This window comes from Ambystoma mexicanum, chromosome 9, assembly GCF_040938575.1.
Source record: "Ambystoma mexicanum isolate Mex_15411 chromosome 9, UKY_AmexF1_1, whole genome shotgun sequence".
Lineage (NCBI taxonomy): Eukaryota > Metazoa > Chordata > Amphibia > Caudata > Ambystomatidae > Ambystoma > Ambystoma mexicanum.
Genome location: NC_090931.1, coordinates 789,046,887 through 789,061,374, shown reverse-complemented (window position 1 = coordinate 789,061,374; position 14,488 = coordinate 789,046,887). Strand labels below are relative to the sequence as shown.

Sequence of the window (14,488 nt, the reverse complement as noted above, 5' to 3'; positions counted from 1 at the left end):
AAGGCTTCCCCGTTTCACTGCACCGAGGGTGCTGTGTGACACAATTGAAACAGATGATGCCTGTGGAGTTGGTTGGGCTCCATAACCAAAGAAAACCGATGTAAAACACATTTCAAAATACAGAGTGGGAAAAAGGGTCACACTCTCTCCAGGTAAAAAAAAAAAAAATCAAGTCCTCAAAATCCAGCAAAGTTGCTGGGGGTCTCTAAGGTGAAGGGAATTGGCACATTTTTGAGAATTCTCCCTAACAGTGCTATACTGCAGCTGCGAATCCAGCCCGTGGTAAAAACACAAAATGTTGGGAAAAAGTAAACCACTGCCGCCAGCCATTAATAATAGAATGGGTAACGTTGTTACATGAGAAGGTAGACCAAGGGGATACTAAGTAACCCCTCCAGCACTCTATGTAAGATCGTGGGTGCTGGGTCTACAAATTTAAATAGGCAAGTAATGTCAATTTCACTTTACTAATCTTGTTAACAGTAGTTATGCAAGAGAAGGTATTTAAACCTTAGCAGAAATCCAAAGGACTTCTCTGTGCCACTGCTCTGAAGATGCTGTGTGTCACAATGAATAAAGATGCCTATGGAGTTTGTCGGACTCCCAAACTAAAAGAAACAGTGTTCAAATCCGATAAAAATGCATGAGAGAGTGGGGAAAAAGGTCTCATTCGTTTCAGGATAAAATAAAGTCCTAAAGTCCAGCCAAAGAGCTGAGAAGGGAAGGGAATTGGCACATTTCTTAGGTTAAACGGGTGTTAGGGAGAAATCTTTTTCCTTCCTTTAACCTTTCCTTTCTACTCTCCTCAGAATTGTACAAAGTGCAAAAGTGATAGATAAATGCCAATACTGTCCTAGTTGGTGAAGTCACCTCAGAGTGTAGGAAGTGTGTATGAAGCATCTCTATAAGAGTATCTGCTTGCTTTGCCTTGATTCTGAGAGAGTATTTGAAGTGTATTTTGATTGTTACACATTGCCCTTTTTAAAGAATGCTTATTTAAAACTGACCGTTAAATCAATAAATACATTTTTGTAGAAAACCGTGAGTTTAAGTGTTATTTGGATACTTGGATTTGTAGATTTCGATGCTACAGCTCACATTTACTTCGCTTGAGATAGGCCTGGCTGTTCAGTCACACTACCAATTTGTGTAGTACACACCCATACCAATAAGTGGGTTACCTAATACCAAGAGGACAAGACTGGTGTAGTCTCCCTCAGCGTTACTGCATACAATCTTGCCTTACACAAACTTACAAAGAGAAAAGATAAGTAAAGTCAATTTCACTTTACTATTCTTGGGAACTGTAGTTAACGCAAGAAAAGGTATTTAAACCTTATGAGAAATCTGAAGGATTTCTCTGACCTGTTTTGAGGGTGCTGTGCGTCACCATACAAAAAGTAGATGCCTACGGAGTTAATCTCCCAGCTTAATCTCCACACTGAATCGGTTGACTGTCTTCATGACATCAGTCTGGCTTCAGAGCTGCCAGAAGCACGGAAACTGCTCTCCTGAACATCCGTCGAGACCTGCTCTCCAACCTGGACTCCAACACCTCCTGTGTCCTCATCCTGCTTGATCTCTCTTCTGCCTTTGATACTGTCAACCATGCCATCCTGCTCAACCGTCTCCGTGATAACCTGGGTATCACTGGTCAGGCTCTGGCTTGGCTGACTTCTTTCCTCTCCGACCGACCCTCCCAGGTTCAACTTGGGTCCTTCTTTGCTATCTTTTTCTCTACCTGTGGTGTCCCCCATGGGTCTAACCGCTCTCCCCGGCTGTTCCGCCAATATCTGGCACTCCTATCCCACTGCATAGCTGCTCTCTGCCCCAACTTTCAGTGCTACGCGGATGACACTCAGTTCATCTTCAGGCTACCCTCGGCCTCCTCCTCTACTTCCATCATATGACTGTCTGCTATCCAGGAGTGGTGTGCGCCAATGACCTCTTCCTTAATGCCAGTAAGACTGAGATTCTCCTCATCGGCACACCCGCTACCTCCTTTCCTGTAGCTCTCTGGCTGGCCGCTCTTGGCTCCCTTCCTGCTCCCACCTGCACGGCTAAAAATCTGAGTCATCTTCTACTCTACACCCGCCTTCTCTCCTCACATCTCTGATGTCTCTAAGAAGTCACACTACCAGCTGCACCTCCTCAGATGTATTCTTCCTTTGCTCTCCTTCCCCCCGAAGCTCGCTGTCTCCAGAGCTCTGGCTCTCTCCAGGCTGGACTATTGCAACAGCCTCTTTCTAAATCTGCCTGCTTCTACTCTCCGCAACTTATCCAGAACAGGACTGCGAGACTTGTCCTTGGCCTCAGGCCCAGGGATCGTATCTCTCCAGGACTGAAATCTCTGCACTGGCTCCCAGTGGCTGCGAGGATTAAGTTCAAAACCCTCTGCATCGTCCACAAGGCCTTCTGGGGCCTGGGTCCTCAATATCTTCAACTCTCTTCCTAAATACCTTCCTTCATGGGCTCTTTGCTCATCTGCCTCTAATTCCCTCAGGGTCAGTCGGTTCTCCAAGCAACGAGTTGGTGGTAGGTCTCTCTTCGGCTCGGGCCTCCCTGTGGAACAGCCTCCCTGCTTACCTGAAACTTGAGGAGAATCATCTTCGGTTCTGTAAGCACCTCAAAACCTTTCTCCTCACGTCCTCTTTTTCTCATCCTCGCTTGCTGATTTTCCTGGCTGACACTGAAACTGCACTTGTTACCTGGCCATCCTCTGATCTCGGGCCCAGGTCCACTCCCCCGCAAGTCGCACTCCTGCACTGCCTTCCTGGCAACCCCATGCACTTGGTGACTGTTTTCTGTATCCCTACAGTCCCACTTCCAGCACTTGACACTGGATGTTTGCACTTAACCTTTCACTTGCCACCTGCTGGCCGTACTTTTACTTATTCTATATTATTGTCGTATCCCATGTACTGCACTGTCCTCTCCACCTCCACCCCCCGCACTTATCCTCCTTCACCTTCCCATGCACTCGCACGATCTGAATGACACCTGGCCTAGTAGGATCGTTGTCTGTCTTCCCCCTCCCTTGCCTTGTCGCTCCTTGAAACACTTATGTAGGCGCGTTATAAATGCCATATATCATATCATACTCCATAACCAGAGGAAGCACATAATCCAAATTAGGTCAAAATACATGAGAGAGAGTGAGAAAAAGGCCTAAGTCACTCTAGGGTTAAAATCAAAAAGTCCTAAAGTCCTGTAAAAAGAGTTGGGTCTCTCTAAGGTTTATAGGAATTGGCACTGATTAGAATTCTCACTAACACATTCCAAGGCCACCCATTAGGCATTGCTGCAAAGGTTTTGATTTGATGAATTGGAGCGTGAAGTGAACTGCAGAACAATCCGAGCAGTCATTGCTAGGCATCAGATATCTTCTGTGTTTGAGGGCTAGTAGCATAGAAGTGCTAAAAAAAGCTTTCTACTGGAATGTGTAATCTTACTTTGTCAGTGATACTTCATTGCTCAAAAATGTATCTCTCCTGTAGGTCCTTCCTCCTCCTGCTGGGTATGTTCCCATTCGTACTCCTGCACGTAAATTAACGGCAACACCAACACCATTGGGTGGTCTAACAGGTTTCCACATGCAGACCGAAGATAGGACAATGAAGAGTGTCAACGACCAGCCGTCTGGAAACCTTCCATTTCTGAAACCAGACGATATCCAATACTTTGATAAATTGCTGGTAAGCATCATTAGAATTTGATAGATCCTTGCATGCTTGTATAGATAAAAATAAAATACCTTTTTCAACAATGTTTTTGTAGGTTGATGTTGATGAGTCCACATTAAGTCCAGAAGAGCAGAAGGAGAGAAAGATCATGAAACTACTTCTGAAAATAAAAAACGGCACTCCTCCGATGAGAAAGGTAAGGCTTTTCCTTGGGCATGTGAGGGAGATTGGCCAAAAGTAACGGGACTGGGGTGGTTGTGGATGCCCCCCTGCGGTCATGCTAGAGAGGTGCTGGGTTGGTGGGTGTCTGAGTCCACGATGGACTCCAGGTGTATGACATTGACGAAGAAATAACTCCTGTCAGTTAAACCTAAACATGATGGTGGTTATTGTAATCAGTGCTACAAGGTGTTTAAGGGGTGAGTGTTTTTTTTTTTTTTTAAATAGTGGTTGAGATTATGAAGGTTTGTGGTTTCTTGTAAACAACTTAAAAAATGTCAAAGATCAGTTTTAAAAAAAATCTTTCTTTTTCAGGCTGCTTTGCGTCAAATTACTGATAAAGCTCGTGAATTTGGAGCAGGTCCATTATTTAACCAGATTCTCCCTCTGCTGATGTCGCCCACGCTTGAAGATCAGGAACGTCATTTACTTGTTAAAGTCATTGACCGAATTCTATACAAATTGGACGACTTGGTGCGACCGTATGTGCACAAGGTTAGTTGGAAATATGATGAGTGACTAAATAAATAAATGATGCTGACTAGATAAGTGTTGCATCAAGAAGGTAGCCTTTTTTTACTTTCAAGGTTATTGGAGCGCTGTACTTCTTTTTTGCTTTTTTTAAATTAAAAATGTTTGCAGTTTAAAAGGGATGTTACACACATATATTTGTTAATTTGAATTGCTAATCTATTTTACTGTTAACATGGGCTTTTGGAAACAACTCTGGGAGCGTTTCGACAGGGCACCCTAGTGAACATATTTGACACGGAGGGCCTGATTTACAAAAAAAATTATCATGGGGAAAGTCCCATTTGAACACATTTTTATAAATTAGACCCGTAGTATGTTAGGGAGATGTATCCGTTGTATGCTTAATCCCCTCTCCTAGTGAGACCCCAGCACTTTTAGCAGGACTACTGGACCTTTTTCTTTCTCTCCTAAATGACGGGAGCCTTTTCCCCCTCATTCATTCTAATTTGCTCTCACTTTTGGGAACTTTTTTCTTTTTGTTTCACCTTATTTTATGTAGTCTGCTTTCCTCCATATCTCCTCAAAGGCATCTGTTACACTTTTGCAGCACGCATCACCCTCTGTGCAGTGTTGATGGGGATTCTTTAGGTTCTCTTATTTTCTTTTTCCTCTGAACTACCGTTCTTCAGTGTTGGTAACATTTTTATATTTGATAAATCTCTCTGGTCTGTCAGCCTCAAAATGTTTTGCGTGGACTTGGTAATTATTTTACCTTGTCCCTATGTGAGTGGGATAGTCTTCTGCCCACCCCCGCTCACCTACTCTTTTACTCTTGTTATGGGTGACCTTTTTATATCTCGCCGTAGTGTGATTGGAGTTATAGTTTCTTATTACCTTATAACTTTGGACTGACTGCAATGTTCTGTGTCAACACACTGCATTTTAAATGCATTGGCTACCTTTTTAATTCTCTTATTCTCCAGCATGGGGTCTGGCATGGATTCACATGCTCATGAATATTCCCAGTCGTCAGGCTGGCAATCCTCGGTAAAGAAAAAATCAGTTTGTCTTTCTACTAGTAACCAATCATTGGTCTCTGGGTCATACTGCCCCCAGCCAATGACTGCCCTCTATCTAAGCCCCTGTGGCAGTCATCTTCATATTTTTACCGCACGTTCAAGTGTTGGGAGTCCTCTTGCTGTAGCTCTCGAGCTTTTACTGCGTTTTGCGTTTTTTCAAGGAGTTTACTCTTATATTTTTGTTCAATCGAGCCTCAAGCTCCACCGATTCTACTTCTGATCAACGGGGACCCGTTGTCGGAATTTTCTACGCCCCTCAAGGGCATCTTTTCATCGAGTTTCCACTTCTCGGAGGATTCTGGAAGATCATTGAGGCCTACCCCGCGTGGATATGGCCCAGGACAAAGGAAGCATGACGCCTGTTGGATCCAGGCTGTTCAGGAGCTGCCCTGGATGCGGACTACAGAACGTCTTTGAGGATGAGCACTCTCGGTGCCTCTACTGCCTTCACGACGTCAAAACGCACGTGGAGAAGGACTGTGCGTTTTGTAAGAACATGTCCGAATGGACAATGAAGGATCGTCTTATTGGGCTCGCCAACTGGCTGGAGGGGAAGAAGTCCGAGCGTTCTTCTAAGACTTTTGAGGGGTCTCCAGCGACGGGGCCCAACAAAAGGCAAAGCACTGCGGGCACTGGGAGCGCTGATCGGTCAGGCTCCTAGCCTGCCAGGAAGTCGTATTGTCGCCGCCATCAACCTAGAGCCAATGCTCTGGCTCAGTGAAGAGTAAGTCGGAGAACCCGGGTAAACTTCAGGAGAAGCCCCGGTCAATCCCGACGGAGACAGCCAAGGGGGAGCGTGGCGGTGAACCCCCCGCCCCCAAGCTGAAGGCCTCTGGCACACCCAAGGTCGTGAAGGCCCCGATTCACCCGGCTAAGGCCTCGATTGAGGGAGTCCTGCCGGCCCTGGTGAAACCTACGGAGGCTTCCCCAGTGGAGACGGCTCCAGGGGCTAGGGTTTCCCTGCCACCCCGGAGGGAATCTTCTTTTCTGCCTATCGAGTAGACCCCCGTAAAACCCCAGCAGGAGAAAGGGGAGGGGGAGGGCACGATAGCCATAACTGACACAGATCCCACCTCTGATGATGAGGTGGCTAGCGTCCAAAGGATCCTGGACAGGAAGTCGGACGAACCCAGGGCCCACGGCAAGGATCCCGACGAAGTCGGCGAAGAGAGCAACTGGGGAGGCGAGGACGATGGGGCCACGGAGGGCCCCATGCCCCAGCTGTCGGTCCCGTTGCAGCCGGTATCTGTACCAGGGGATAATTCAGGAGCTATCTTGATGGCCATAAAGGCCCTGTGTACGGAGATAAGGACAAGGATGCCCTTACCCCCCACCGACCCAGCAGAGCCTGGACCGTCACGGAGCCCACCTAACGAGCGGAGATGAGGCCATCCTCCTCCCCCTTTCCAGCCTTCACCCCCTTCCCCTCCTCCGAGGGATGAGACGGGGACGGACGACGGCTGGGACGGACGACAAAGGTGGTGACGACGGGATGGACCTCCCATCACAACCTCCCGGGTCTTCCCCCCCCACCCCCCCCCCCCCCCCCCCCAAACCCTGATGAAATTGGCTCCTTCCACATCATGATCACCACAGCATTTGAGCTCTTCCAGCTCTCCCCCGAGGAGAAGGAGGACTTCCTCTACCAACAACGGGAGGCCTAGAGGAAGACTGTCCTCTCAGTCCCGTTACTGGACGACATCAGACGAGGGGCTGGCTCTCCTGAAGAACCCGGCCACGGCTCCTGCGAGGAGAGACCGGTACGAGAGGAAGTACCGGGTCCTGGACTCTGCCCCTATGTGCCTCAGTGCACCGCCGTGCCCGGATTCAGGGGTCTCTGCGGCGGCTAAGAAGAAATCGGCGGGAGAGACAGCCTCAACTTCTACACCCCCACCCCCCAGACGGCGAGGGGAAGAAGCTGGACTCCATGGAACGACTGGTCATGTCGACGATGACGACGATTAAAGCGGCCAACGCCCTCGCAATCGTGGTATGCTACGACGGGGAGCTGTGGTTCAAGATCACTCCTCTCCTGGACTTCCTCCCGGATAACAAGAAGGCTGAGGCCCTGGAAATCCTACAGGAAGGCGAGGTGGCTTCGGACCACGCCTTAACGGTGGCCACGGACATCGCCGACACCGGGTTTCGCCAGATGGGCAACAGCATTTGCCGGCGCGGGTGGCTCAAGGCCACCGATTTCCGCCAGGACGTGCAGACCAGGGTTCTGGACATGCCCTTCGACGGGAACAACCTGTTCGGCAAGACAGTGGACGAGTCACTGCAGGCCATCAAGGTGGACACCAAGACAGCTCAGGCCTTGGGTGTTCTTCAGCGACGGCCGTCGTTTCGGACCTCCGGAGGCAAGCAAGGTGCCTCCAAAAGGTTCGATGGTGGTTCCTCGTCGTACTGCCAAGCGGCCTGCTCCTTGTCGCAGGAAGCCTACAGAGGACGCGGCAAGACCAGAGGTTCCAGTCGGTGGCAAGGCCGCGATGTAACTGGATTGAACCGGTCGTGGTGTCTGGCCCCCACCCGAGCACCCCGGTGGGAGGCCGGCTGGCGAAGATAGTCAGCGTGTGGGAGTCCATCTCCACTGACCGTTGGGTGCTGGATGCCCTGGCCCGCGGGCACACTCTGGAATTTCTAAAAAGGTGTCCCCATCTTCCACCCTTCCTCTTTGCTTCTGCCTTCGCTCCCCTTCTCCCCTGCTGATCTGCTCTCTTGCCACTGTGCCCCTGGCCACCCTCTGTCCCCTGGGCCCAGGTACCTGCTCACCCTGCCACCTTCCTGCACTGCCTCCTGTATCTGTACCCATTCAGCACCTCCCCCCTTTTTTCTTCTACACTTATTCAGACTTACCCACTCTGCTGCCTTAAACACAGCACTTGCCACTTGCTGGCTGCACTACCACAGTTTGCCTCCATTTTCTATTTATTTTTATTTTATTAATTTGCGCTCCTCGGCTCTGCACTTTCCACTCTTCCCCTTCCATGCACTTTTTCCCTTTTCCCTTTCCCATGTACTTGCGTGTTCTCAAATTCACTAGGCCTAGTAGATCGTTTTTATGTTGTGCTGTATTCCTTCCTCGTACGGAAGACCGGCAGTTGGCAACACATCCTGGACCTTCGTCTAAACAAGTACATCAAGTCCCAGAAATTCCGGATGGTCACCCGCCAGCACGTGCTGGGACAGCTGGACGAAGGAGACTTCCCATCGTTGCTGGACTTCCATATCCCCATTCTAAAAGGACATTGAAAATTCCTACGATTCGTGGTCCAAGGGTGACCCTATCAGTTCCAGGCCCTTCCCTTCGGATTGAAGTCGGCGCCCAGGGTGTTCACCAAGCGCCTAGCACCAGTGGCGGCGCGGCTGCGCCTGCAGGGGATCGACGTCTACCCCTACCTGGATTATTGGCTCATCCGAGCAAAGTCAAGGGAACTCGCCGTCGATCATACAGTGAAGACCGTCCAACTACACACGGATCTGGGATTCTCGATCAACTTTGCGAAATCCCACTGTACCGTTGCAGGACGCCCTGTTCCTGGAAGCCAGACTAGACACAGTGGCGCGACTGGCTTCACCGTCGGAGGAATGGACGAAGGCCATCCTGGGCAAGGTACAACGGCTGTTCACCATGGACGTGGCCCGGGTGAGATCCATCAAGTCCCTACTTGGAATGATGTCCTCGTGCATCTACCTCGTGTGCCTATGCAGACTATGGATGCGACCACTGCAGGAGTTCCTCGACGCCCGTTGGATGCAAGCGGCGGGCAGCTTTCAAGACAGAATCTCACTCAACGAGACTTTCCACCAAGCGATCCGGTGGTGGGGCACCCGCGTGCATCTAGCGGCGGGGTATGGACTGCCAGACCCCGGCACATCAGGAGACAGTGATGACCGACGCCTCCCTGGAGGGATGGGGGGCACGCACCGGAAATCTCCACGCAAGAGGCCTTTGGCTGCCGGAGGAGAGGTCACTACACATCAATGTCCTGGAGCTCCAAGCAGTGTTCTGGGCCCTCAAGTCGTTCCTTCGTCCCTCAGGGGCAAAGTGGTAAGGGTCTTCACCGACAACACCACCACGATGTTCTACATCCGGAAGCAGTTGGGCACGAGATCCCCAGCCCTATCCAAGGAAGAGCAGGATCTGTGGCACTGGGCCGTTGCCCAGGGGATGTTCCTGGTACCCTTCCATCTGGCAGGAATAAAGAACCCCATCGCCGGCTCACTCAGCAGGGAGCTGCGCTCATGCCACGAGTGGGAACTGTGGCAGGATCAAGTGGATCTCCTATTCAGACGGTGTGGCAATCCAAGTGCCGGAGGTTTGCCAGCAGGTTTCCCCAGCCAGGGAGCATGGGCGATGCCTTCTCATTTCCCTGGGACTGCCTGTTCCTGTATGTCTCTCCCCCCCCACCCCCCCCCCTGTTGCCGTTGCTGCTGCGACTCATCAGTCAACTCAGATGGTCCCGGTGCAGGATGATCGTCGTCGCACCGGCATGACATAGACAGATCTGTTTTCCAGACCTTCTGGACTTGTCAGCGTTCCCCCCGACACCCCCGGTCAAACTACCGACAAACGCAGATCTTCTCACCAGGGAAGGAGGAGCCATCCTCCATCACGACCCAGGATTGCTGAACCTGCATGCCTGGCTCCTGCAGCACTAGAGATAGGAGGGTACGATATCCCGGCGGACTGCAAGGAGGTGCTTGCAAAGGCCAGGGCGTCCTAGAGACTAAAGTGCTATGGACACAATGGAAGAGGTTCTCTGTCTGGTGCCGTGCACAGAAGATTAACCCTCTGCGGATTACGGCCCCTCAAGTGCTGCCGTACTTGCTATCGCTGGCTAAGGCGGGGATGGCGTATGCCTCATCAAGATCCATCCAGTGGCTATCTCCTGCTACACCAGAACTCCGGGGCAGTCATCTCTATGGTCTCATCGCCTGGTGAAGGAGTTCATGAAAGGACTATTCCGATCGTTCCCACCGGTGAAGGCTCCGGTCCTGGCGTCGGAGCTCAACCAGGCTCATAGGGCCGCCTTCGAGCCACTGCATTCGGCCCTGTTGAAGTTCTTGTCGTGGAAGACAGCGTTTCTTGTGGCCATCACCTCCACACGAAGAGTGGGAGAGATCCAGGCCCCCTCCTGTAAACCTTCATCCGTAAAGACCTGCTCTCAAACCTGGACTCAACACTCTGTGTCCTCATCTTACTTGCTCTCTCTTCTGCCTTTGACACAGTCAACCATGCCATCCTGCTCAACTGTCTTTTATAACCTGGGTATTACCGGTCAGACTGGCGGGGCTGACTTCTTTACTCTCTGTTCGACCCTCCAAGGTCCAACTTCGGTCCTTCCTCTCCTCTATCTCCATCGCTACCTGTGGTGTACCCCAGGGGTCTAACCTGGCTGTTCAACCAATACCTGGCACTTCTTGCCTACCGCATTGCTGCTCTCTGCCCCAACTTTCAGTGCTATGCAAATAACACTCACCTAATTTTCAGGCTACCTTCGGCCACCTCTTCTCGGTCTCATCTCTGAATGTCTTTATGCTATCCAGGAGTTGTGTGCCGCCAATGATCTCTGCCTTAATGCCAATAAGACAGATTCTCCTCATCGGCACCCTCCTTTCCGGTCACTCTGTCCGGCCGCTCTTGGCCCTCTTCCTGCTCCCACCTGCAAGGCTAAAAACCTCAGGGTCATCTTAGACTACACACTCTCCTTCTCTCCTCACATCTCTGACGTCTCTAAGAAGTCACACTACCAGCTGCACCTCCTCAGAGGTATTCTTCCTTTCCTCTCCTTCCCCCAGAAGCTCACTGTCTTCAGAGGTGTGGTTCTCTCTAGGCTGGATTACTGCAACAGCCTCTTTCTAAATCTGCATGCTTCTACTCTCCCCTCTACAACTCATCCAGAACAGGACTGCGAGACTTGTCCTTGGCCTCAAGCCCAGGGATAGTATCTCTCAGTACTGAAATCTCTTCACTGGCTCCTAGTGGCTTCGAGGATTAAGTTCAAAACCCTCTGCATTGTCCACAAGGCCTTCTGGGGCTTGGGGCCTCAATACCTTCAACTCTCTCTTCCTAAATATCTTCCTCCTTGAGCTCTTCGCTCATCCTTAGCAAGCCATGCCCACCTGGTGCCTTCCTGCTTGCCACTCTGTTTCCCTACTTAAGGAGCCCTGTAGCTTCTTTTCCTTTGCAGATGGGGAGCAGGTGCAAGTGGATCTAGGTCACCTGGCCTAAGCCCCGCCCACCTGCTACCTTCCTTCAACATCACTGTCTTGTGGCCAATGCTGGATTTGACTTTTATGGACTTCATTCACAGTGTCACACTTTTTCAACTCTCATGCTGGACTACCTTTGCATCTTGTAGTCATGGTGGCCCTGAATCGTGCTGTTACCATCTTCATCTTGTATCCGGGCTTGCAACATTATGTGTTACTACCGACTTCTGCAATTGTATTCGCTCTCCACTCTTGCTTCTCCACTCTTGACTGCTTACTCTTTTCTCTCCTCCTTTCCCTTCTCCCTTTTATTATCTCCTCCCCTTACTTTCTTCTATGTACTTACTCTATCAGAATTGTCCATGGACCTAATGTGATAGCAACCTAGTCTGTTTCCTCCACCCTCCCATTACTGTTTTTTTCCTCCCCACCATCCCTCCAGCACTATCTGAAATGTTGTCGGGCCTAGTATGATAGTCGCTTGTTTTGTTCCTCCCCTCCCTTTCTGCACCCCTCTCCCTCACCTTTTTGTTTTTCTCCGGCTCTACAAGAAATGTCATCGGGCCTAGTACGGTAGTCGCCTGTCTGTTTCCATTTCCTTTCCACTCCCTTCCTTATCTATGTCTTAGCTCTTGCACTATCTGAAATGTCGTCAGGCCGAGTACGATAGTACATTTCACATCCTTACTGTTCATGGCCTGGAAGAATGTGGTTGTATTTTCCCTTGTTCCCTCCCTCGCCTTGAAGCGCTTTGAAACACACTGTGTATAGGCGTTATATAAATAATCATTTCATATCCGCCTCCAACTCCCTCAGGGTCAGTCTATTCTTCAAGCAACGAGTTGGTGGTAGATTTCCTCGGCTGGTGCCTCCGTCTGGAATAGCCACCCTGCCTCACTGAAACTTGAGAACCATCTCCGCTTCCGGGAAGCACCTCAAAACCTTCCTCATCTGCTTTCTCTCCTCCTCTTCCCTGCTGAATTCCTGGCTGAACTGTACGGGCTACCTGCCCACCCTCTGATCTCAGGCCCAGGGCCCGTCCCCCGCCAGTTATACTCCTGCATTGCCTCCCTGGCAACTGCTGCACTTCGGGACTGTTTTTTTCTGTATGCCTACAGTCTCCCACCAGCATTTGACACCTGATGTCTGCACTTGCCCTTGCCACCAGCTGGCCCGATTTCTCATATTGTTTTGTGTATCGTATGTTCCGGTGTATAAGAGGACTGGGCATTTAAGACGATCCCCAACTTTTTCAGTTAAAATATAGAGTTTGAGATGAGCCCGCCCTATAAACCAAAAACAGGCGTATAAGACGACCCCCGACTTTTGAGAAGATTTTCCTGGGTTAAAAAGTCCTTATACGCTAGAACATAGTGTTCTATCTTTTTTTCCATGTACTGCACTGTCGCCACTGACCCCCACCCCTCCCACCCCCCCCACCCCACTCTGCACTTTTCCTCTTCCCCTGCACTTGTGCGATCTGAATGACACTTGGCCTAGTAGTAACGTTGCCTCGGTCTTCCCTCTGCCACCCCACCCCCCCTCCCTTGCCATGTCGCACCTTGAAACACTTGTGTATAGGCGCGTTATAAATGCCATATAGTAACAATAGTACTCTATCGCTGACCACCAACAGCGCCCACCCACATGCCTGACCAATTTGGGCTGCTTAGTCGAGCCTACCCAGCCACGTAAGTCATCGGCGAAAAAGCATCTCCGAATCTAAAACTCTTAGAACCTCCTGCACATTGACTATGGTCACCAAGGGCATTCCAACCACGAAGCCTATTGAGCCCATACAAATGGGGAAAGAACGATAAATAAATAACTAAATACAAAGATCCATGGCCATATGACAATCCACTTTACAGGCAAGTCAATGTGCATCAGTTATAAGTTTGGCACCAAGTTTTTTTATTAACCAAATTTATTTTCATTTTTACTTAAGACATTAATTGGCCTTTTAGTTACAACATGTGTTAACATTGTTACCCATATGAACCCTTTATTCAACATTCTTGAACTTTGTCATTGAGTCCAGTATTGTCTTCATACTTCCCCCCCGCCCCCTTCCCTTATTATTTGAACCAATCTGAACCATGGTTGTAACCAGAACAGTTCCATGAGCCCACCCCTCCAAGTCTTCTGCTGCCTTTATCTAATATGGATGTTTTAGAATCCTGGGTTTAAAGTATTGAGCCTCCCTCTCCCCCACATAGTCCTGAAGTGGATCCCATATGGCCAAGAATTTCGGATATGTCCCTGATTTTGTGGCGCAGATGTTCTCCATTGCCATAACTTCCCACACTTTCACCCACCACCATGGAGCTGTATGGCCTTCCACTGTCTTCCATCGTTGGGCCACGGTCATCCTTGCTGCAGCCAGTAGGTGGGTAATGAGGGCCGCTCTGTTCCCTGAAGCTGCATATATCCCTTCTGTCACTGTCCCCAGCAGGATGACTTTTGGGGACCATGGTAGGTCAGTATTTCTTTCAGTACACTTTTATCCTTGGGCACGACCACCACATGTGCAACAAGTCACCTCTTTCTCCACACTGACGCCAACATCCTGGGGGATACGTGGGGATCATTTTATGTATTCTACTTGGGGGGGGGGGGGGGGGGGGGGGGGGGCGGCGGCGCAATACCAGCGGTAACATAGTTTGTATGCAGATTCTTTAATTGCCGTTGATTTGGATAGTTTGTGAGCCCTCCTCCAGATTTGACTCCATTCTTCCTGTGTAATCTCCTCCCCTATGTCCCGCTCCCAGTCCTTCATGTATTGGAGGGTGTCTTCTATTTGCGCTTTGTCTAGTA

The 14,488-nt window shown here is 50.0% G+C and overlaps 1 protein-coding gene across 2 annotated transcripts in view; it reads left to right on the top strand.

Moving 5' to 3' along the window:
- The window catches only part of SF3B1 (splicing factor 3b subunit 1), a 493,451-nt gene that overhangs the window by 147,691 nt on the left and 331,272 nt on the right, over nt 1–14,488 (top strand). For both annotated transcript variants that reach the window (XM_069615730.1, XM_069615731.1), the window contains 3 exons: nt 3,498–3,695; nt 3,778–3,879; nt 4,218–4,397. In XM_069615730.1, the coding sequence (XP_069471831.1) occupies nt 3,498–3,695; nt 3,778–3,879; nt 4,218–4,397 (480 nt within the window). The remainder of the gene's footprint in view (nt 1–3,497; nt 3,696–3,777; nt 3,880–4,217; nt 4,398–14,488) is intronic.